The sequence below is a fragment of the Phaethon lepturus genome, unplaced genomic scaffold (assembly GCF_000687285.1).
Source record: "Phaethon lepturus isolate BGI_N335 unplaced genomic scaffold, ASM68728v1 scaffold11748, whole genome shotgun sequence".
Taxonomy (NCBI): Eukaryota; Metazoa; Chordata; class Aves; order Phaethontiformes; family Phaethontidae; genus Phaethon; species Phaethon lepturus.
The window spans coordinates 31122-55019 of NW_010556931.1; the positions used below are offsets into that span (position 1 = coordinate 31122).

The 23898-nt window shown below is 43.7% G+C and overlaps 1 protein-coding gene across 1 annotated transcript; it reads right to left on the reverse strand.

Annotated features, from left to right (window-relative positions):
- Window positions 1-293: 293 nt before the first annotated feature.
- On the reverse strand, window positions 294-21689 carry SGPL1 (sphingosine-1-phosphate lyase 1). The gene is made up of 13 exons (XM_010292607.1): window positions 21531-21689; window positions 19517-19584; window positions 17418-17565; window positions 15736-15815; window positions 14093-14221; window positions 7048-7136; window positions 5774-5879; window positions 5193-5291; window positions 3505-3654; window positions 3010-3248; window positions 2216-2362; window positions 1029-1149; window positions 294-930 (listed from the first exon to the last, which is right to left on the reverse strand). The coding sequence occupies exons 1-13, from the start codon at window positions 21661-21663 to the stop codon at window positions 790-792; spliced, it is 1650 nt and encodes a 549-aa protein (XP_010290909.1). The 5' UTR covers window positions 21664-21689; the 3' UTR covers window positions 294-789.
- Window positions 21690-23898: the final 2209 nt, after the last annotated feature.

Sequence of the window (23898 nt, forward strand, 5' to 3'; positions counted from 1 at the left end):
AGGTACAACAAGCACTCTAGGTGGTAAATGCATGTCTTCTAGAAGAGGCAGGGAAGCAAAACAGTTACTACGTACCTAGGATTTTCAGTACCATCCAGTTCCTCTCCCTCTATCACCCTCTTGGTCTCTTATTTCTGCTGTTATTCAAACCAAGAGATTCCAGAAAAGGATTTTGTGTTGGGCTTTTTTTTTCACTCCCCCCAGCAGATACTGATCTCACCGAGATCTCCAGAGGGGATTTTGAGGAGTACATGACCATCTTTCCTTCGCCAATTTATCAGCTCTGCATTACATAGATAAAAGGCTTCCAGCACAGCCTGTTAAATGCAGTAGCTTGGAGGAATACTCAAAAGAAAACAAAATATTCAATTTATTTTCTACCTTCAACTCCTGGGAAGATTGAAGCTTCGGAACACAACATGAGAACTCAAGTCTAACACTTGGCTGGATACAGGCTGAATACCAGGTCTGAGGAGAAGAAACAGCAAGGAATGAAGTAACACATAGAATACCTGAGGAATTTGGAGTTGTGGAATGGACATTCAATTCACCATCAATAGTCATCATAAAATAGGCAGGAGGAAGGGAAGAAAAGCCCTAAAACTAAAGTTGGGCATGAAAATAATGCCGATTTCAGAACAGACTAAGATGGGGAAGGAAGTTTTCAAGATCAAGCCACCATCAGACCCTGCAATTGTAGGAACGAAGGCTTACTGCAATCTCTTCCCCTAGGAAACTTTTAGAGCCACCCCAGCACTAGTTGTCAAGGCACCAATTGTTGTGCTACAGTCAGTGGTGGCCAGGAGAGCCGTTCATGTGCTTTTCACTGCAAGGAACATCCGTGCTGTAGAGGCCGTCCAAGTATGCCTGAGATATCTCCGCTACCAAGCTCCTGTCTGGGACGGACTGGGCCATTCCATAGATGGCTCCCTAAGCAGAGAAGAGGAGGTCGTTACATAGGATTGTTAAAGCCATCAGAGAAACACGCTCACCCCAAACACACACGCACTACATGCTGGCCTCCTTACCATGCCTGTGGTCTTGGCACTGAGGTCTTTCATGATCTCTTCAATGCTGTCTTTGACATCTTTCAGGAACTGTTCAGCAACACCAGACTTCGTGTGCAACTGCGTAATGCAGAGATGAATGCTGGGCAGGCAGGGGAGAGGGGAGAGATTAACCATGTCAAGTATGTACATCTCCACATTTTCTCAGCAACCAACAGCAGTTTAGACCTTTCCTGGCCAGTGACAACCGTGTATCTCCTTAAAACAGCATTTCAGCAGTATAACAGGACAACACTATCCACCCAATTCCAATTAAAGGTAATCCCTGCAAAATACTTGCTAGAACCAAGCTGTTTGGTTGAAGAGTTCAGCTAGTTCTCTGCAAAATGGCAACTCCTCCTTCCTTCCCAACTTCGCCATACATGATTAAATGCCTATAATTTTCTCGCCTCATTCCAGGTACCTCTGGTGAGAAAAATGCAGCTGCCCACAAGCACGGTGATCCTTGCCATCATTTCCGCCCCCCCATTCCTCTCCAGCTTAGATAAGCCGTCAGCCACCCACAGCATGGAAGTTAGCATGCACCAGAAGGAATGGGGCTACTTACACCTCTAAGGTATCACTTCAAGCTCTCTAGGCTTCACTTCATGCTAACTGCAAGTCCAAAATTGTTTCAGTGCAGCTACATCTGAGAGCGCTTGCCCCTTTTACCCACAGAAAAACAACAACTACTCACCCAAGAAAACTCTGACAAACATTCTAAAATAAATGATCTTTCCACCAGGCTGGAAAGATCACCAAAAATGAACAGCTCTTCCCTGTTCTTTCAATTACCTTCATCTTCAGTGGGCAGCAGGAAGATACTGAAAATAAATAAGTCTACAAACCCTCAGTTAGCTAACATGAGATAAAGCCCTGCCTATTTGTATTTTTCTGCTTGTATCAGACAGAGGCAAATAGAAAGGGAGAGCCTCAGACAGGTCCTCTGTCAGGCTCATTAAAATTACTATTGCCTCATCCTCACTGCTGTAACTGCAATATATCAGCAATTACAAAAGTAATTCCTTCTCTGCAGAGGAAAAGTCTACATACAATTTATCAGATACAGACACCACCAGTCAGCAAATCCAGAGAGCTACGTGGCCTGAAGACAACCATCTTGCATACCCTGGCTACACACATTGCTCCACCAGCCTCCACAAACTCACCTTGATGGGAACTGTAGGACATTTAAGTTCCATCCTTTTGCCGCTAAGCAATTAGATAATCGATAAATGTCAAAAGTGTCTGAACCGATGGAGAGGACAGACACCTCAGGTTTCCCAAAAATGAAGATGCTGTCAATTTTTCTCAACCTTGAAAAGTAAACAAAAAGAAGTGACTGATCAGGATTACAGGGGCCAGACATTCTGTCCATCTATCTGGAGCCTTAAAGGAAAAACTACAGAAGGGAACAGATGACACAGCACATTCCTAGCAAAAAAATCATGCAACCAGCCCAGGTCATTGGGACTTGCAAGACAATTCAAGTCATTAGTGGCCCTGAAGTCAAGTACACTCAGGAAGAAATGGAAAAGAGGAAGGACAGAGAGGCAAAGGAAGACAGAGTAGCAGAGAAGATCAGCTTCTCAGCTCACATAACACAAGCACCCCAACAAGAGCGTAACCCTTCTTTCATCATCTTAAGTCCTTCCATATTCCCCCCATAGCCATGGCTGAAGCAGAAGAAACTCTCAAAGCAAAGTCAGCTAAATAAAGACGCCTGCACCCCTCCTCTCTGTGCCTCGCAGCTGTCTGGCACGGGGCAGCAACTTGGGCATAAACAAAGATTTTCTCCCATAACTTCCCGAGGGATCCCCACCCTGCAGGTAACATGCTATAGCTTCTCCAGAGGAAAGAAAAAAACACCACACAACATTGCAAGAGAAACAAAAGTAGTTTGAGAGAAGGAGTTCAGAACAGGGTTAAAGAGCATGAACAAAACACTAGGGCATGCACGTACTCCGATTCGAGGAAACGAGCTGTTTTAATGATCCTCTTCGTAGCCTCAACATAGCCCGATTCCCCTATGTGCATCAGGGTGGCCCAGCACGCAGCTATGATTCCACCAGGCCTGGAGCCTGCCATGGAGGGGGAAGCATATATGCCTCCTTGCCAGTCAGGTGCTATAAAGAACTGGTAGCTCCTGTACTTCTTGTCGCTGTACAACACCACTGAGGAGCCCTTGGGAGCGTAGCCATACTGCAAGGGGCACAGAAAGCATTAAAAAGCAGCAGGAGGGCACAGGAACACATTCAAGCACTGATGGCACATAGTCAAAGGTCCCGCTTGCCCATACTTTGGCGCATTGCACAAGCATCTGCATAGGGCAGTGCTTTCCCCTATGCTTCAGCACTCCTCCACATAGCAGAGCGGAAGTGTCTGAAGACATGGATGGCATTGGGAATTGCTCCCCAGGTATGAAAGCACAGGAAGACTTTTCTCCCTTCCTCCTTACCTTGTGGGTATCAGCAGAAATGCTGGTCACACCTTTTACACGGAAGTCAAATGGACGCTTTAGAGGGAATCCTGCTTTGTCCATGAAAGCAATGAGAAAACCACCCAGGCAGGCGTCAACGTGAAAGGGGATTTTGTACTTCACCGCAAGCTGTGTGTGAACAAGAGATTCTGGTGAGTAACATGCAATCAGGTAAGAAAACTACGTGGTCAGGGCACGCAAACTCCAGTCACCAAAAGGTACTCTGCATTTCACAATTAAATGCCTCCTGGACCCAAGGACACTGAGGTGCTCAAGCGTGTCCAAAGAACAGGCAACAAAGCTGGTGAGGGGGCTGGAGCACAAGTCTTACATGAAGTGGCTGAGGGAACTGCGGGTGTTCAGTCTGGAGAAGAGGAGGCTGAGGGGAGACCTTATCGCTCTCTACAGCTATCTGAAAGGGGGTTGTGGTGAGGTGGGGGTTGGTCTCTTCTCCCAAGTAACCAAGCGATAGGACAATAGGAAACGGCCTCAAGTTGTGCCAGGGGAGGTTCAGGCTGGAGATTAGGAAACAGTTTCTTTATGGAGAGAGTGGTCAAGCAGCGGAACAGGCTGCCCAGGGAGGGGGTGGAGTCACCATCACTGGAGGTGTTCAAAAAACGTGTAGATGTGGCACTTGGGGACATGGTTTAGTGGGCACGGTGGTGTTGGGTTGATGGCTGAGACTTGATGATCTTAAAGGTCTTTTCCAACCTCAATGATTCTGTGACCCTTTTGGAGCATCATGCTACCCTCTCAAGCCATTGAGGCTAAGAGAACTGGAAGGGCTGGCTACCTGTGGGATGCCTTCTCCTGCCTTCCACATATTTGAAGATTGCCCACAAGAGGAAAAGCAACATTGCATTTTGGCAGTTTGCTATATTTGCCAAAGAGATGTGACAACTTGGTCTGAAAGGAGTGTCCGCAATAAAGTGTAAGGGCATGATCCAAATGAAAAGAAGGGCAGAGACCCTGGCTGGTTACATACAAAATAAGTAACTAGAGCATGGAGTGAAAAATCAAGAGGCATGTTTGCAAAATAAGATCCCAGCCTTTTGACTCCCACTCCTTCCACACATTCCTCTGACTTTTGCACCAAGTTTGCTACAACCAGTAGGCCCTAAATCAAAGCCTTTCTACAAGGTGGACTATTTTGCTCTTATTTCCTCTTGGGTATCAAAGAATGAGCCCTTCTGATTGGTCTTGCAGTGGGTGCAGCTGAGCTAAGTCACATACACAATATATACCTTTAGCTACAGCAGAAGTTTATGGCACAGACCCAAGAGTTCAGAGACAAAGCGTGTGCAAAAGGCTTGCCGCTTTGCCTTGCTACGACATGGCGCATGCGCCAGCTCAAGTCCAAAATCCAGCCCCACAAACAGCATTACGACAATGCCCAGAGGTAACTTCTGGTATTTAAAGCTCACTGTCTCAAAGCAGTTACACAGTGCCAAAAACCAGTCCCCTACTCCTCCTCACTTTCAAACTGTGTCCTGCATACACTGCTGTTGGTTAACACCAGATGTGAGGACAGTAATAGCTGCCCAACCAGTCTGGTCCTCCCACCGGATTCACTAGTTGGCATCCCAGAACCCCTCTGCTCTTATTGTACAGAGACACACACTGGTTTTATTGCTACAGCACCCAGAAGTCCCAGGGGCACACCCTACCTCTGCCACCTCTTCAATCGGGTCCATAATTCCGTGTGGAAACTGGGGAGCAGAACAGACCAGCATGGCTGTGTTCTTCGAGATAGCTCTCCTCATTGCCTGAAGATTTAAAGAGAGAAGATGCTCACATTCCATTTACCAAGTGCCACCCTGCCAAAAAAGATTAAAAGTGAAAACATGCAGCACCTGGTCTTAAAAGCAAACATATAAAAGCCTATAGAAAGCAAAGCAACAAGCTACAAGCATCTGCAGACATCAACTGAGTCATTTAATTCATCCACTTGGAAATACTAGAACACTTTCGTTCACCCTCATCTGAAATCTCGGGCTACTTCTGAAATACATAGATTATTTGATTTTCAATGAATCACACAGGACAAAGGGATGGTTTACATCCAGTTATTTCAAACAAAACCTTATCTGCAATGACAGGCACTTACTCCTGCTATTTTTCCTTATTTCCAGGAAGCATTCATCCCTCTCCATCCACTGACTTCCTATCTGGATAGGTGGATTTCTCGCTATTTGCTGTGCAATGCTTATTTCCCACAGAAATTGCGCTGCCCTGCCTAAAGCGATACCTGAACATCCACTTCCATGGCCTTTGTCAACGGTATGTGAATCAACTTCAGCCCGAAGTAGTGTGCTGCCTTGTCAAACGCTGCATGAGCACTCACCGGGACCAACCTAGAAAAGTAACAGATTGCATATGTCAACTCAGGCAGCACCTAAGCCTTACCATGAATAGAAGGGGAAAGAAAAAAAATTCAAATTGTAGATATTTGTTTGACAGACGGGTCACAAACAGGCCAGCTGCATGTTTCAACTAGCCAAAAATCATACAGGCTGAAAAAAAAACAACGGACTTGGGGAAAATGCTCTCTGGAACAGACAAGAGGCCATGTGCTGTTCTGAACTAAAGTAAAGGACACTCAATCTTGAATAACCCAGAGAAAACCCATCAAATTAATTCTATTTCACTGCATGGTCTTCTGAACCAGCAACCAGAGGTCCCAAGAAAGTTACTTTCTTGTCATATCAGGCAATATTGTACTGTCTCCAACCAGCTACACTTCCTGAAAGGGGTATATGACAATACAAGAGGGAAGGAGCAACATAAACACACCAAATTAACATAGTATTTGCTGTCTCCCACCTCCAGTGGCAGTGGTTGAGCAGCCTTAATTAACCTTGTTTTCTGAGGCATCATATCTTTACCAGGACCTTTAATAGCATGAAAAAATGTTACAGAGGGAAGAAAAGAGCCACAGGAATTCAGCAGAAGATGAACACCAGTGTTTCATCTCGATATGTTTCCCCCCGTAAGCAATTAACCAGAGAAACATTTTTGATGCACCACCTAGAAAAAAGCAGCACATTAGAGAAATCCTCTATTAGCAGTGTAATGATTAGCACAAGTTCTCATTTCAGCTCCAACCAGCCCCAACTTTAGTCACAGAGTTTTCAGGCTAAACCCTTTTTGGTCTTAATAAATCAAACCCCTTAAACGCTTCAAAGGGCCTGAAAATCTCTGCTCAGGAGGGGCCTAAAGCAGAAATGAGCACGCTCTGTCTAGAGTAGCACACAGGTATTGCCAAAATACATTTGCACAGCATAGCTACCACAGCCCCCAGCAACATTTATGCCTCCCAGGCTGCTTAAAGGTTCCTGTGCTTTTTGCAGCACTTACTCTCGACCCCAGTTTCTCTCCTTCTAACACAGATGAATATGGAGGAGGTGGTAATGAGCTATGAAATGAAGGAATGATTGGGGTCTAACAGCCACCTCCACTCACAGGAACAATAAATCCCGCAAGCTCCCAAAGCAAAAACCAAGCTGCGGAGGTATTGCTCACATTTCTGGTTGTTTGATGCCACTCTCATAAGCCAGGTCCCGGTACGCCTTGCAGGCCATCAGAATGCTCTCAGTCCCCCCAGATGTCATCTGTTGTGAAGAAAAGCAGCAAACAAGAAAAACAACTGCTTACATGGATGTTACAAAAGTGAAAAGCAACAAAGGGATACTGCCACAGCATCTCGGCCCAGAAATGTTTCAGAGGCAAGAGATGCACAGGACCAGCTCAGGTTTTCAAGGGCAGCAGAAGCCACTGAACAGCTCAAGGTAGCTCTCTTGACATTCAGCTTGAAAACACACATTTAAATAAGTTTAAATATTTGAATATTTCATTACTTTAAATTACTTTTATGACTTCGAACATTTAAAGAGGAAGGGAAAAAGAAGTAACAAAAAATATCCAACTCGAAAGCCTGATACAAGGGGACTATACCGCACAGTCGCTAGTTGGCAAACATGACCGCACCTCATGAAACTACTAGTACATACTAAGCTCCTGATTACTCGGGGATTGTTTGTCTGGATTACAGATTAATTATGCCACGTATACGGAAACAAACTTGATTCTCTATTAAGTTAACTGAAGTCCAGCAGGGTTTATTAGGTCTGGAGCAGTGCCACGCTGAGGCACAAAGCCAGCTCAGGGTTGGCACTGCTCCTGAGCTACAAAACCTTCCCAAAACCTGCAGCACTGCAAAGCGCAGAGCCCTCTCCCAGCTTCTATCTGCAGACACCAGCTTAGGACTAGTCAACACCAGGCCAGAGCCTGTAAGTCCTTAAAGACCCCAAAAAATTTTACACCAGGAGGAATTTCTGCATTACGCTCCCCAGTAAGTCCCTTGGTATCCACACAACCCTGCCCTCTTTACCCTGACCACAGGAAAACAAGAGGGTTTGCATCAGGAGGTGGAAGAGAGGAAGGGACACACACAAGCGGTTCGTTGAAGTTTACTACTGCATGCCAGAACTCAAGAGCTGTTGCAAATAAATAATGAAACTCTGTAAAGGAAGAAGCTCCACGAATGGGAGGACTGTCTCTTGTTGGCCAGCCTGTATGAGTTCTGACATGCAGGGGACAAAAAAAAAAGTATGTGGGCACAAACCTTTCAAAGTAAAATTAGCCTAGTAAAAAGTGAGGTTGCTTTTTCAAGCAGCCTGCAGGACTGACTGCTATGCTGGGTGACCTGTAACTTGAGGATAGCTGGTACCTGGGACAGGTATACAGAAGCACAGGTGAAAGAGGAATCAAAAGCTACTTAGAGCACTTATGCAAGACTGATTTTGATTCCCAGATCCGCTGAACCAACTGCAACTTCCCCTCTTAACCTCTTCCCCCCAAAAAATAAACATAAAAAGCATGCAAACACATTTGCCTGCCTCATGACATTTGCTAATCTTGGGTTTTCCTTTGGTTTTTCCCCAGCTGACATAGCTGCAAACCCTGAAAATGCAAAGAAATGTGACTGCGTGACAATGACTACACATTAAGTACAGAGATAAGGAACAAAGTCCACAGGCATATAAAACAGCCTGCCACATTTGTTCCTAACATGATCCAAGCTACAGCAGCTGCCACCACAGGCAGTGGGGAAGTGACTGTCACACCACAGACAACTTCTGCTTTTTTGGTAGTTTAAAAGCAACAGCTGTCACAGATAAACCCTAACAGAGCCTCACACTGGATGAAGACATCATTGCATTTATTGTGAAGCAAATAAATGGCAGCAGGAACACAATGTCCTAAGCATTTTATAGGCTGCATCATTCACTTCTCAACCCTTCTTATGAAAAGATCTGGGAAGTTGTCAGCTATTACCTTTGGGAAAAACCAGCTGGTACAACACGGATTGCCTTCTTACTGCTGGGGGAGAGGAGAGGAGCGGGATTACTGCACACTTGTAACACTGCTTACAACATTGCTTACATTATTGCAATGGTTGTGAAAACTTTGCTAGGCATGATTTGGGGATCTTGGGGTTCACCTTACTGAACGCCAGACACTTTGTGCCACCAGGCCTCCTCCTTGTTGAGTTGTCCCTACTCTCATGTAGATTATCTGCTCTTCAAAGAGCAGCCTCTGGACAGTCCAATTTCCACTTCAATCCTTCCACCAAAGGAAGGATCCTTCCACCAACATCTTGCCCTTCTAGATGACAAACCCTTCTTCAAAGTCTGGCTTATCACCCCCATGGAAATGCTGAGCCACACAGTTTTTGGGAGGTCAGAGTCAACCTGCATCTGACCAACTGCTGAAAAGTGTTAAGGAACAGCATCCAGGACAGATCCTCCTCCCAGGCACAAAGACTGGCATGCAGATAACCAAAGAGAAAGCTTGTACAGGCAGCTGAAAACCCACCCAAAAAGCTGAATTTCAGCCAGATCAGCTTCCGAAATTGGCCCACAGTCAGCAAATCAGTACCAACACGAGTCTCCACCATGGAGATGTGCCAGAGCAGCTTGATCTACAGCAGCACCTTTAGCGTGGCAGAGCTACAAGGGCAAAAACCCTTTTGGTCCACGCAGTTAATACCTCCAGAGGGAGTCTGCTCCTTTACGGGAGGCTTTGTCAGCTTAGCTATCAACAGCGAACTTGTTCTGCTATATAGCCAGGGACTGAATCACTGTCACAGGATACAACTTCCCCACCGCCCGCGGCACCCCGGCAGCTGGCCAACACACAGTGATTCAGCACCCATCAATGGCTCACACAAGTATTTTTTCCTCTCCTTTAAATGAAAGTCCACAGGCTCAAGCGATGCCATGGGGAAAAGGGGCTGGAAAGTGGCATTGTTTTAAGCAGTTTTCCAGCCCTGCACTATCTTCAAAAGCCAGGCAAAGCATGTGGAAAAAGGCAAGCAGAGACTTTTTTTTGTTCTTGATTTATTATTTTCCAAATGGGAAAGGAGAAGAGATAGCACAGGGAAAAGTATCCCTCCTGCTTTCTAAACTCAGTTATATCCCTTCCATTGCTCCCTCCCTCCAAATCATTAGAACAGCAATAAGAGGTACGGTCCCTGTCCCAGGATTTCTTTGGCCATGCCACTTGCATGTCACTGTCAAACTGTCAGACATAAGAACCACTTTGGTTCGTGGTCTCTATAAAGTTTTGCTTGCATTTTCACCTTAGGAAACACATCCATTCAGACTCTGGAGACAAAGTTGACCAAAAGTTTCACTGAGCTGAACTAGTCCATGAATAAGAAAGGAAACTATAATTTATTTCTAAGGTAGCATTAGAGGAAAAATACACCATAACCGACCGCATGGTCATAACGTAGTGCAAGACTCACATAAAATCCCTGAAAACCTGCAGGTTGTAAATGACACTACTTGTCATTCTCAAGGTGACCCGCTCGTCACTACAGATAAAACTTGACAGATCTGCAGAGTTTAAGCTCGCCCTCCCCCCCTCCCGGGACATCACTCAAATTTCACTGTTAAAGTCCTACTTCAAATGTGCAGCCAACACTACAAAGTTTGGAAGCCCCAGAATTTGGGAGGAAGAGACAAGATGGTTTCTACAGGAGGCTTAGGTTTGCATCTACTGATTTTGGCTCCTCTCTCCACTCCTCAACTGCAGAAAGTGCAAAGAAGTCATAGCAAGATTGACATCAAATACCACGCACACTCCCCCACGCAATCTTCCCCTGCACTTCAAAGCTGCCCTTGCTTTTTAAAGTTCAAACAACTACGGGGGGCGAAATCAATGAGGCTTGCATAAAAGTGGCTATTTCTCCCCAAATTAGAGGGGAAATCCACAGCGCCAGCACTGCAAAACAAAGCACCTTGTGAACAGGAACACATGCACACATCAGACAAGAACAAACTCCCCAATAATCTCCTCTATGTGCTAAGCTTAATTAGTCCTTCCAAATCATTGCAAGAACATGATTAGAATCCCCTGCGAGCCAAAAATCACCAATTCCTGTCTCTTTGCTCTTGTGTAACATGATTAAAAGAACAAAAGTAGTAATTAGTGAGAAATAGGAAGCATCCATCCACTGAAAATGATTACTTTTAAAAACTGCTTAAAAACGTGAAACAACTCAGTGCAATTTAAGGCAAAAGGCATGCCTGCACAACCCCTCCCACCAAGGGTATTGGTGGTAGTTTTATGCCCGTGTTTAAACTAAGGAGAATTATAGCCCCCATGTCTCAAATAAAGGCAACTCCTGTAAATAACACGAGCTGCTCATCTGATTTAACATTCAGAAATCCAAAAATAGACATGTTTCATAATAAGACACAAAAACCTTCAAAGAGGAAGCAGGGGACTGCTCACCAGATATCCTGCTTAGGAAGATGTCCGCATGACACAGGGCAGGACCGCGCAGCAATCCCAAGGCTGCTGAAAGCCCTGGGAACAGCACAAATGTGTCACTAAGCTTTTCCCAGACTGAGCAGCTGAGTATTAGCCCCATAAAGTGCCGTCCTACAACGTGTCATGGAAATCAGGACACAAAGGAAGTGTAATTGCCTCACTGAGAAGCAGACACAGAAACTTTATGGTTTTTTGTTGTTTCCCCCACACACACACAGCATAGACAGAGATACAGTCTTCAGAAACACCAGACTCCATCTGCCTTCAGGGACCATCACCAGGCACCAACAAAATTGCACAAGCAGTCCCAGCTGCTTAAATCGGGTTAGTCCTTCTAACTTCTCACTCAGAAATGGCAGTGAGGAAATTCAGAAGAAAAAAAGCATTTGTTTTAGTTTTCAACGCTGCAAAAGTTGAATCGAGTAAAGCAGAAGCCTTCGCAGCAGGAAAAGCACCTCCTGAACAGATCAATTTAAAGATAACTCGCAGCATTGCACCCTCCCTGGTTGAGCCACCTCTGTTTTGCAGCCTCACCAGTTACTGAAGCATAACTGCAGCAGCCTGAGCACCCAGCTACAGCAGGACCTTCCAGAGACAGAAAGCATAGCACCAGTTTGAAAGAATGCTCTTTTTAAATGGCTTTGTAACTGCCCAAGCCTCCAGAAATAATTCTGAAATGTTAGTCTGTTTTGGGAAGAGGAAAATAAGAGAAGTCTTTGAGCCCAACTACTTAAAGAGCATGTGCCCTCCACATATCCACCCACGTCTCCACTAATGATTAGCAACTCTGGACACTTCACTCAGGTCAGGCAATGTGGGAGGAAGACAAAAAGTCCACTGGAGAGACTCGTTTAGACAAGATAATTACAGGGATGCAATTAATCTTCTGTTTCCGGCCAATCAACTTTTCAACCCTCCCTCTCACCCTGCAAATTTGACTGTTCAACCAACTAGAACGTAACTCCACAGCAGGTTGCATGCTTCCCCATTTGCTTTGCTTGAATCTCAGCTGCGGCTTTGCAGCACAATCCTTAGAAAGGAGGGGAAGGAGAAAGGAGCACAGGGAAAAGCAGGATTCCCCAGAGAGCACCTGTGAAGATCTCACATCAGCAGTGATCACTGATTGGTTTTGAGCAGTTTCTTTACCTGTTCTGAACCTCTCCTCTTAGGCAATTCTATTTTTACACTTCAGTGAAAGAGCACACAGGGACAAGGTTGACACTTTTACAACACGTGCTTTACGTAACAAAAACCGAACACACGGCAGGCTTCAGCAAGCAAAGTTCTCCAAGCATACGATAAGAGTCAGAGCTATCTGACTGTTGTATCAATTGACATCTCAACTCTTGATAAAGAGGAGTTTCAACAGCTTTAGACCCAGCCTCTTCCCCACTCCAGGGATAATGTCAGCAGTGTTCTCAGCACTGCAAACCAGGAAGGAGATAAGGGGAGGTTAAATGCTTTTTATACGCAGAGAGGTACATCCCTTCTCTAAACTTGAAGCTGGCACAAGGAATACAGTCCTGAGAAGTCAATCACAGCATGCAACCTCCTTCTAGCAAAAGCAATCACATCATCTACTCCTAGACACTGCATAGTCAAGTTTCACCTTCAGTCCAGTTGGAGTTTGGTCCCAACTACATCTGCTACTATAAGGCTACTCCAGTACTTACCTCCTTACCACAACCAAGCCTCCAACTGTCAGATTAAGCCCATTCAAGGCCAGTTCACCCCATAAACTCTTGTGTCAACACTGCCTTCCCATATTCATCCTCAGCTGCTGCTGGCCTTCTCCTAGCGTATCTGCAGACAGCAATCCCCTCACACCCAGCCTCTGAAAAATCTCATCTGGATTCTTCTCACAAATGGAACTACTTCTTTGCAAGTTAAGCAGCCTGTTTGTATCACAGCTGCACCTGACCACCATGCCAGGAGGGAAGACCTCACTGTCCCACACACCATGTAAACAGGGAGAGAATCTGGCCTAAGGAATACAGGATCCTTACCAAAAAGGTAAAGCAAGAGAAAGTAGCATAAAAAATTGGCTCATTTTTATAAAAATAATTCAACCATGCAAGTCCACAACTTTTGCTCTTGGACCGATTTTGAAATCAACAATTTAAGGACACACACCTGGACTCTTGCTCAGAGTTCTATCAAAGATTTAAAACTGATTTCCACTCTAGCACACTGGAAGGCCATATAAGCCTGGAAAGAGAGCTTTCCAGCTGGACAGATGACAATACGTGCCATGCCTGCTTGATCACCAATACTTCAAGCTGCTTGTTGGTGACCAGCCAGCCAGCCTTGTCCTCAATCTTAGCATTCTGGCAGGCTCACAGATTTTCAGTTGAGAGATTAAAACTGAGGGAAGCTACTCAAAGTGACACTACTCTGTTCACCATCCCCCACTGACACTCAGCCGGTCTACGTTACACTGGTTCTCTTTTCCAACTGCCATCAAGCCTGTATCATTTAAGAGGGAGAAAGAGAGATGAAGTAAACAGTCTTGTCTAAAGGACTACTTCCCTGTGTTAAACTGTCTCTCAAAGTTTCGCCAAGAAGAGCGATTAGCAACCATCTTCTGTACAGCTGTGTTGGCATGGCACGTACCAGAATGAGCTTGACCTCAGCCTCAGCTGCAGAGCAGAAAGTGCATTTACACTTAAAGCAAAGTCAGAAATACCCACAAAGTTCATGGGACACTTGAAGACAGGCTACTTACAGCACCACAAGAGCTGGGGCCCCCATTGAAGAGTGTGCAGGCAACCCTCACTACTTCCGCTTCCATCTTCCTCAAACCAGGGAATATATCTGGATGGAGAGGATTACTCCAGGCAAATTCTTCATACACCTTCAGAAAACAAAGACAGAAAGTTAGCCTTGCAGATGAAGCACTGAATTAATTATTAGTGCAGATTTGGGAATTCACCAACCACACTGTATAAGCAAATCAGCTGCATTTAGCTCTAACAAAACTGCAGATCTCCTTGGACTTAACTCCAGCTGCAAGTAAACACCACAAGCTGGGAAGCTACAGCTGAGGGGGGGTACAGGAAAAACCTCTTTTGTTTTTCTAGGGCATTCTGGCCTCTGGAGTAATTCTATAACATTGCAATATTTCTTGTTGTAAATACAGGTTTAATCGTTTAGCTATTTTTAAAAAAAGAACACAATATGCACCCTATGATTGCTTTACACAAAGCAGACCAAAAAACTTACTTTGCAGAACTAGTTTTCAAGTTTAATAGTAAAGGAATTCTGAAGCAGCTAGAAAAGCACAAGTGCCCACCCACACCGCAACAAAAATGGCTGTGGAAACCAGTATTTCATGCTCGTTCTGCAACCGCAGGCTCACAGGATAAGGCCGGAACAGGCCAGTTATGACCTCCTGCAGTCGAGATCAAAACATAACTGCAGGGATGTTAAAAGAAATACAGCAGAAAAACCAGCGAATAATCAGCACAACCAGAGGGAATGTTTCCACACCACTCAGTCCAAGCTGAGGTCTCTCTAGAAAGGCTGCTCTGAGCTTTATGTTTCCCCAGAAGTGGCAAACAAAATGTCAACGAGCAGAAGAAAACACTAATAGCAACTACCAAACAGCTCTTTACAGCTGTTACAAAAGCTGTTCCCAGCAGCAAGAAGGCTCGACTTCCCTTCCTAGCATAAGACCTCTTGAAGTAGATATATTTGAAAACAGACCTTAGGGCTTGTTAGGTTATTTTCCAACCTTCTCAAAGAGAAAGTTCCTGAGTAGGTAAACAGACCTAACAAAGACACCACTGAACCATGCCAATGCTCCATTGTCATAAGATTTGGACTGCCAAAAAACATTTTATGAACTTTTTTGCTTAAACCAAAAGGAATTCAGTTTTGCTCTGTGAAGCTGTTCCAGCCCAAAGTCCCACAGCCTCCCAGAAACAGGACAGCCAAGGATGCTTTCACTCCAGCCTGCAACAGCACATCTGTCAGGGGGCTTGCTGAAGCCGATCTACAGCAATTTTAGGCCTTCTACCATTCCATGAGTTAGAAGGTTAGTGCCAGTTTCCAGCTCACTTGTAACCAGCTTCTTACTTCCTTAGTCAAAATAACAACATCTCATCCAACTGGATCCTAGTTATCTCTACACAGTATTTTTGCAGGGACAATCACTTGGCCAACTTTACACTGCTCAAATCCTTTGCTAATAATTCCCCTTCCACCTATATTCACCCTAGGCTCTGTCTTTGTAGCTGAGCAGTCTTAGTTGCAGATCTTCCCTATTTATTCTGAAAGATGCTGGAACAGCATTGAGGGGTTTTTAAGTCACCCTGAAGATGCTAAGGATATCTGCAAAGATGCAAAGTCAGACTGCTTGCACTTTACCTTCACTAGCAGATGGGTGAGTTTCTCTTCACCACTGTACACAGTCCCAGAGACTTTCCCATCCTGCCAACGGACATCTCCTGAAAGAAAAGGAAGAGCACACTGCTTGCAAACACATTCTCAGAAAGCACATAAAAGCACACAGAGAAGTCCTCCCACCAGTTCTGCAGATGAGGATTCATCTTTTGAGATCTCACCGATGAGGAACAAGAATGATTTTTGTGCCAGAGATAGCTGTGCGTGACACTAAGCCTTTGGCATTGTGTATCCCATGAACTTCACAAACTGCAAGTAAATGATGACTAGAGTCAGCACATAAGCAACATCTAGCTGCAGCAAGCAGTTATATTAATATGTAATCCACTTAATCCCCACTCAGTCTCCCCAAACCACTGTCTAACCAACTGAACTCTAGAGTGGCTAAAGTTAAAGCCACTTTCAAAGAGTACCCATCACCACTGTAAGCTGAGAAGAGATGGAAAGGCCAAGCATGTATTGCTAAAAACCTACAGTGCCAGATGCCTCAAACTTTACCTAAAACAATATGCTGCTGAAGCTTTAACAACGGAGAGCAGGTGGATAGAGCAGCATCAGCAGCACAGCCTGTTGAAAAGCATTTCACCCACTGCCCAACGCGATGGTACTTAATCGAGTAACTTTCTGCCTCCCAACATCCCAGCAGTGTATTTCCATTTGTTTGGTTATTTGCTCCCTAACTGTTAGCCTCCTTCATAAAACTCAACGGCATCAGCTTCACAAGCACATAAAAGGCAAACATAGTCACAATCCAACCCTCATTTCCAAACAACTTGCAAAGGGGAGTGCACACGCGTGGGATGAAGGAGGCCATAGGAAAAGAAAAAAAGGAAAGAATCTGGTGAAGGAAGGAAATAATCATTTGAGGGAAAACATAGGCAGAAGTTACATAAGCAATGCATAAAAGTAGAAAAGAAGGAAGTTGTTATAGGATAATTGAGAACGAAACAGTTTTGCAGTCAATTTGGAAGAGATGCACTTTTCTAGCAGAAAATTCAAGGAGCAGGGCAGTCACATCTTCTGCTCTGGACAGGAAGCCACACAAAATTTGCTCATTACAAGTAATAGGTACATGAACCAGGGTGGAGATATTTACAAGAGTGAGGCAACTCAAATTAAGTTTCAGACACTGCTTACATGAACTGAAGCCAGGAGGACATCATCATGACTTTGCCTTTCTTAAATGGCATTTTCAATATGCAAACCTTTATGACTTCAATTAAGAGACAGAGTCTTGGAAATTCCCTCAAAATCCTGCTTGGAAGTTGTCGGGGGAGGAGGGGTTATTATGTGTATTCCATGGGGTCTCACAGAAAACACATTTCTGGTAAAAGTTGAGCATCAAGGCAACTGCTCAGAAATGTAATCAAAAATGCATTCAAATCATTTCTTCCTTTAGAACTCTTGTGGAAGGAATGGAATTTCACTGTAAATACCCAAATACAGTATTAGAAGTCACAAATATTGATCTTAGCCACTTCCAGCAGGAAAAAAAGACAAAAATTTGCAAGCAAAGAACATCACGGAAGAAATATTTAAGATTAAGCCATGAGCAGGAGTCATTAGATCTCATTTAAGACAGTAAGTCTAATTTTAGGTCTATGAAACAGACCCACCTCTGCTGCAGTACAGACTCACATTCATACCTTTTGAGCTGTACTCTTTCATCTTCTCTAGTACTTCAGGCTGGCTCATGCCTTGTTCCGGCAGCGCTTTGATATAATCTTTTTCATCTTTCAGGAAGGATAAACTGGAAGTGACATCATTCAAGGCTTCATCAATCTTCTTTTGAATCTAAAAAGAAAGGAAAAACCTATCAACAATGGCACTAGTCATATTTTAAATATAAGCACATGCAAGACTGAACTCACTACCTACATCCATATTATTGAACAGAACAGATAAGAACTGTTTCAGCTCTAGGACCAAAAAGCAAAGCAGAGTTCACAGCCACACAGTTCAACTCTTCCTTCCTACCAGCCTCTCCCTCCAAAAACAAGCTGCCTGGAATGGTGAACTGGCATGCAGTAGTCTCTAAACCACACTGGGAATTGCCTATGGGAATGGTAGCTGGCACAGCCCAGAACTGTGCCGAGTAACCACTATGGGTGATTGCAGAGCAGCACTTGGGCCACTGCTCGGCCACATTGCATTTAACAGCACCGGCACCACCACCACGTTCAGAGTATGTTCTTTACTGGGTACCAATGAGCAGTGGAAGCTTTGCCCCTTCCTTAATGCTTGAGAAAACAAAGTTCAAGGCAAAAATACTGCATTTTTATCCACCAAACCCTTTAAGTCACAGCTTTTAATTTGTGGAAGTCTTCAGATGCATTCTATTTTGTACCTCGTCTCCTCTGCCACCACATACACAGTTTAGAAACTTGTGAAAACAGAGAGAAACAATGAAGAAATCTCCACTACAGACAGAGTTAGGAGACTTCTTTCTTCCCATCCACACCTGAGACTGCTTCTCACAACACATTCCAAAGTAGAGACTTCTTCCAGGCAACACAGGTTTCGGGATATCATCAGCTTTAAAGACTTCTGGACATTGGAATGTCTCAAAGTCAAGGCCTCCTGTAAGCAATATCTGATAATAACTTGGAGGTTATTATCAGATATCAGCCTACCAAAGAGCAGAAAGAGTACACAGATAGGACACACCAGGAATCCTCCTGCATGGGAGAGCTTAACAGCACTAGCCCTGAGGAGATAAGTCTGGACAAAACAAGGATTGTATACAAGGGGCCCAGAAGGTATTCTTTTCTAACAGGCAGACAAAAAATACAAGCAGAAGTCATTAATTCATCTGATCAAGGGCTACTTCAGCCAGAAGGTGAAAGCTGGGGCACTTAACATGACACAAAGCGGGGATGCTAGTCCTTTCCAGAGGACTGGGGGAGAAAGTTGAGAACCACTTCCAAGTCCACGGCAAAAAGTTCCTCTTTGCTACTGTCATTTGATAGAACTGCCAATTACATACATGACACCCCCAAATCAACGTGTAAATCTGCCAAAACATCAAGCAGAAAGAAGGGCAATCATCAAGTGCGATACCATCATTTGCTAGGTGAAACAAATCAAGATGTGCATTTCTCTATCATGAAGTCATTAGCACGCTAAAACATGCTGGCATTTGTAGTTTCAAGTTTGGTTTTTTTTTTTTCAAAAAAACCCCACCATCTCCCAAACACTAAAGCTTGTCTCATTTTAATGATTACACAAACTTCTGGTATCTTTGTGCTATATAATGCTAACTATTGCTAATAGGTATCTGAGCTCTAAACTAATCATGGCCAGTCATCTGATTAAAAAAATCTTTACATGTTGCACAACATACCCCTGGCTATCTCACACTTGCTTAAGACATTGTTTTAAAAGAACAACTCAAGTTCAATCCTGTCCCCTTCTTCCATAAATAAAATTATTTTCCTAAAATCTAACAAGAAAATGTTACTGGAAAATTCTGTAACTGCGCTTATTAACTCTTGGTTAAAAATAACAAAAAAGGTGGCACTCTCATTTTATGAGAGTGATACTATGACAAGATGACTAGATAGAAATTGTAACTTTCATTAAACCAAGTGGCAGCAAAAGACCTTCCAGATCTATATCCTTGGATCATTATGATCACAGTAATGTGACAGCAAGGTGCACAGAACTGTGAGGTCTCGGAGAATGAGCTATGCAGGCTGAAACAAGGACCCGGGGTAATATTAAGAAAAGTTGTTCAAATACTTACTATAGCCCCAACAAACGGCATTTTTCTCAGTAGTTTAAAGAACTGTTTTTTAGTTCGGGATGTTAAACCTGAAAGACAAAAAAGTCAGGAATTCACCTAAGATGAGTCAAGAAATAAGAAAAAGGGACTCTCAGCACAATGCTTCCAATACAGCCCGCAATACAGGCTCAGTATTTCTTATCCAGGCTAAAACAACACAGTAACCAAGGGGACATGGTGAGACAGATGAGCGTATCAAAGAGCAAGGTGCATAAGTGGACCACACTACAGAAACATCCGTCTTCCAGAACAGCAGCCATCTATCGGATCCATTAATTCGACTCATTTTCTTACATAGGAATTTGCACCCACATGTGGAATTTTACAGGAGAGGGACTTTAAGTTTTGCTAAAGGCAAGGTCTCCAGCAAAAAGGGAAAACTTTTGAAATTTTGAAATTTTCTGCTTCTTCAAACCAGAATAGTACTGTAACATGAAAACACTCAGCAACGTGAAACAGGCTCCTAGACCAAAGGAGGAAATAGTAGTTCAGCCCTAACGTGACAGGGATTCGCCTGGTTTCTGGGCATTCGATATAGGAAATGCGTGATGCAACGGAAGGTGACTCAGGGGAAGGGGACGGACAGAGGGAAGAGCAGAAAGTCCACCACAGCCAAATACTGAAGTGAGAGAAGCCACTGATGACAAACACTGGAAAATTCCCAGGGTAGCTCTAAAGGCAGGAATGAAAACAGGATGACACAGATGCTTTATAGCCACCAAAAATGCCTTGAGTCCTACAGGCATTTCAGTTGAGCACTAGCAGCTACAGAACATTTACCCCAAGAAATAACTAAACAAACTTTAACAATCAACCATTTTAGGACTTTGCAATTTTATCTACATTTTCCCCTGCCACTTCATATATATTTCACTTCATGTATATTTTGAAAAGCTACAGAAGGACACTAGTTGCAGTTTGGCATATTCTGTAGCACTGTGCCAAACATTAACACTCATTACCACTCTGACAATAACATTCCTATTGCACATTTCAGTGTGAACACTGCTTCATTAACATCTTCCACAGTGAGAAAAGACTTGCAAACTCCTAAAAAATTCAGACAATCTAATCAGATCTTATAGCAGTTAGCCAATACTTTAAATTAAATACTGTGCAACAGTACAAATACTAGCCAAGAAGTTAACATAACCCTGTACCGAGCAAAAGCTTCATACCATTCTGTTCCTTACATAGACGTTCCCACTATTCAGCTACTCCCATCTTTAATACAAAAAAAGGCTGGTTGAGGAACAGAGGGGCACAGAAGTAAACACGAAGTTAAAAACTAGGCTATTTTTAACAAACTGCCAGTGGAGCATAACCCTGAGGCCTGTGGGCACTGCAAAGCACCATGTTCTCCTCTGACAGCAAGGTAGTTATCTTTGACCAACACACAGCCAGAGAAAACTGCGGGTTCATCAAAAGGATCTCACTGAAGAGCTGCCAACATCAGAAACTGCTCAAAACAGGAAGATGCGCCGGAAAAAAATTAAAAAATAAAAAATAAATCCACACAACAATACCACATGCAATTATCTTGAACATCCTGAGGATAAAACATGCCTCCAACACCAAATCAAAACCACGTCTCCTCTCCCAGCAGGAAGGAAACAATCAAGAACAAGAGTTATCCAGACACTTTTCACCAGTGACTAAGTTCACAAGAACCCAGATCTCAGACAAATTTCCCCCTCAGGTTTTGAGCAAGAAGCGAGTGTTGCGACCAATAAATGGTTTAGCCAAATGCAAAAAGTTGACAAGAGGAAGGGAAGGAGACGCAGGCGCATTCCAGGCTGGCCTACCACACCCTCTGAAGGAATGGAGGTGTTTCATTGATCAGTTGACAGCAGAAGACCTGTTTTAACAAGCATTTGGCCTTGTTTCATTCTCTTCCCCTCCACTACTTCAGAACAACTCTGTCATCCTCCTCTTCCCCCCAAACATAAGAAAATCCCCCATTTCAAATACTTACTCTCAGACTGGAAGAGGAAGCCATGCAGCCACACACTTAGAAGCGTAGAAGAAAACGTCAACCCAACCAGTTGCCAGGGTTCAAGTCCATCACACTGGGCATTCACAAAGCTCGTTGCTTTCTCCCAATACATCTGGAGGATTTCCTTGTAGGGAATAACAGCATCCTGCACAGAAGAAAGTGAGACTCATATTGAGAGAAGTTCAAATGCACACAAATAGACTCATAGACTTTTTAATGCCCTATTTTCAGTATGCAGACCCCATGCTTTCCTTAATTCCTGTAAACAGAACAGGTGGGAGATAGTTGTCATTCATTTCTAGTCAAGAGCTACCAATAAAAATACGCATCTTGAGAGATTTCAAATAGTCAGACGAGCAAGATGTGCAAGCTTCAGTCCCGAGATCTTACCAAGATCACCAGATCTTACCATGGCCCAAGAGAAGCATTTGTGTTCATCTCTATTTTTTCCAAGGAATTATAGGTGGCAAGTGAAGACTGAACTACTACAATACACTTGTCAGAGGAGCCACCATTCATCAGGTACCACCAAAACAAATCTATTAAGTACCCAGGGCTGGATTTTCAAAGAAGATGTAAGTACCCAGCAACTCCTTAACCTTAAGATCTAATTAGTAAGTTCCATACAAAGGGAGTACAGAAGAAACAAACACCACTGCTTCCAAAAAAAAAAGGAACACAGAAAACTGATGCAATAACAATTACCATGTCAAACTAGCAATTACTGTCAGGACAGTGCCCAAGTTCCTAATCAATAGCGTCAAAGCACACTCTCTTCAAGAGTCTCAGAAGACCAGGATGGAAGAAAAAAATGGATGTACACAAGGGAAAAAGGCCATTTCCCACTACCCCCCAAAACAGGGGTCTTTAGTACAATTTTCTGGGAAAAGGTTTCTAGAGATAAGAAGAATCCAGGTAACCACACCTTGTCTGGAGCTATGACCAAAAATAAGCATTTGGGGGGTTGCTGCATGTTACAGACAAAAGCTTGTGCATTTTACTTTACTTTTTTCAAAGCTTCTTCAGCCATGCCCAGAGCACCCTTCCCAACCCTTCTCCCATTTTAACCTACCATCAAGCCTAGTTTTCCCCAGTTTTGCTGGAGAGTTTTCTGGGGGGCAATCTTCAGCACTACAAAGCTTCACCCTCCAACCAATAGAGAAAGTACACAGGGCCTTCGAAAAGATTTGTTAATAAACCTTGGAAGGAATACACCCTCGATACCTATGCTGTCGTACTCTCAGTGGGTTTAGAGCAGCTTCCAAAGATGGACAGAAATAAACCACTGAATTAAGGCTGCTAAAACTTCCCTTCTCAGCACCCTTTACAGATCTCACTTCTGGGTCAAGTCAACAACAGAAGCAGCATTTAATTTTTTTTTAGGTCACTTTTAGGGGTAACATGTCATTTCAATACAACTGGAGAGGCTACAAACAGTCTAAGAAGAACCAAGTTCTTCCAAAATAATCAATGGAAAAAGGCACAATTCCTTACAAAAAACACTAATGAATATCCACTACTTTGAAAAAGCAGTAAAATGCACATAATGCAAGAGTTGAAAGATATTTAAGCAACCCAAACATAAAGCTAAAAAATCCCAGCAAAACAGCGTCAAGCCATCGCAGAGGACTAACATCACCCAATACCCCTTCAGCCTGTGCTGGGACATGGACTGAAGTGGGCAAAACCAGGTCTGCTCATAAAGAGCAGCACTCAGCTACGAGAAGGTAAATTAGGACCCATCTGTTGGCAAAGGGCAATTTAAAAATGCACCAGCTACTTCAGCCTTGAAAACAAGACAGCCGCATAAACTGCTGCAATTGGGAAATGTCACGGCTAATGCCCAGTCCTCCAATCCAGTCACCACAAAGCTGATTTAACCCTAGAATTTAGGGGAAAGAGCTACCTTTTTCAAGTAACTAGAGCTGGTACTTAAGTTTCATTGAGTTTGCAGAATCTTCTCTGAAAAATCCCTAGAAAGGAGTGCTTAATCAGCAACAGTGACTTTGGTTCTTTGCCTAGGAGGCTAATGCTGGGATGTCATCCAGTTTTGTATCTGCACTTAAAGAATGGAAATGGAGCCACTAATGTGCTGGTGTCTCGATGGCTGTTCTCAAATGATGGCAAGAAAATGCTGCAGCATCAAATATAAAGTGGGTTGTGCTTTTCTTTTTTCCTGAAGATGGAGGACACTAAGCTACAAGCCCAAAAATCAAACCACAACATGCCCTTCTAGACAGAAGTCACTGAAGTCAATGGCCAAGTTAAAATAAAATAAATAAATCTGGCAAGAGATCGATCTCACTCCTGTAGAAAGCTCTGGACAGAAGACCCTAGCTGACTGCAC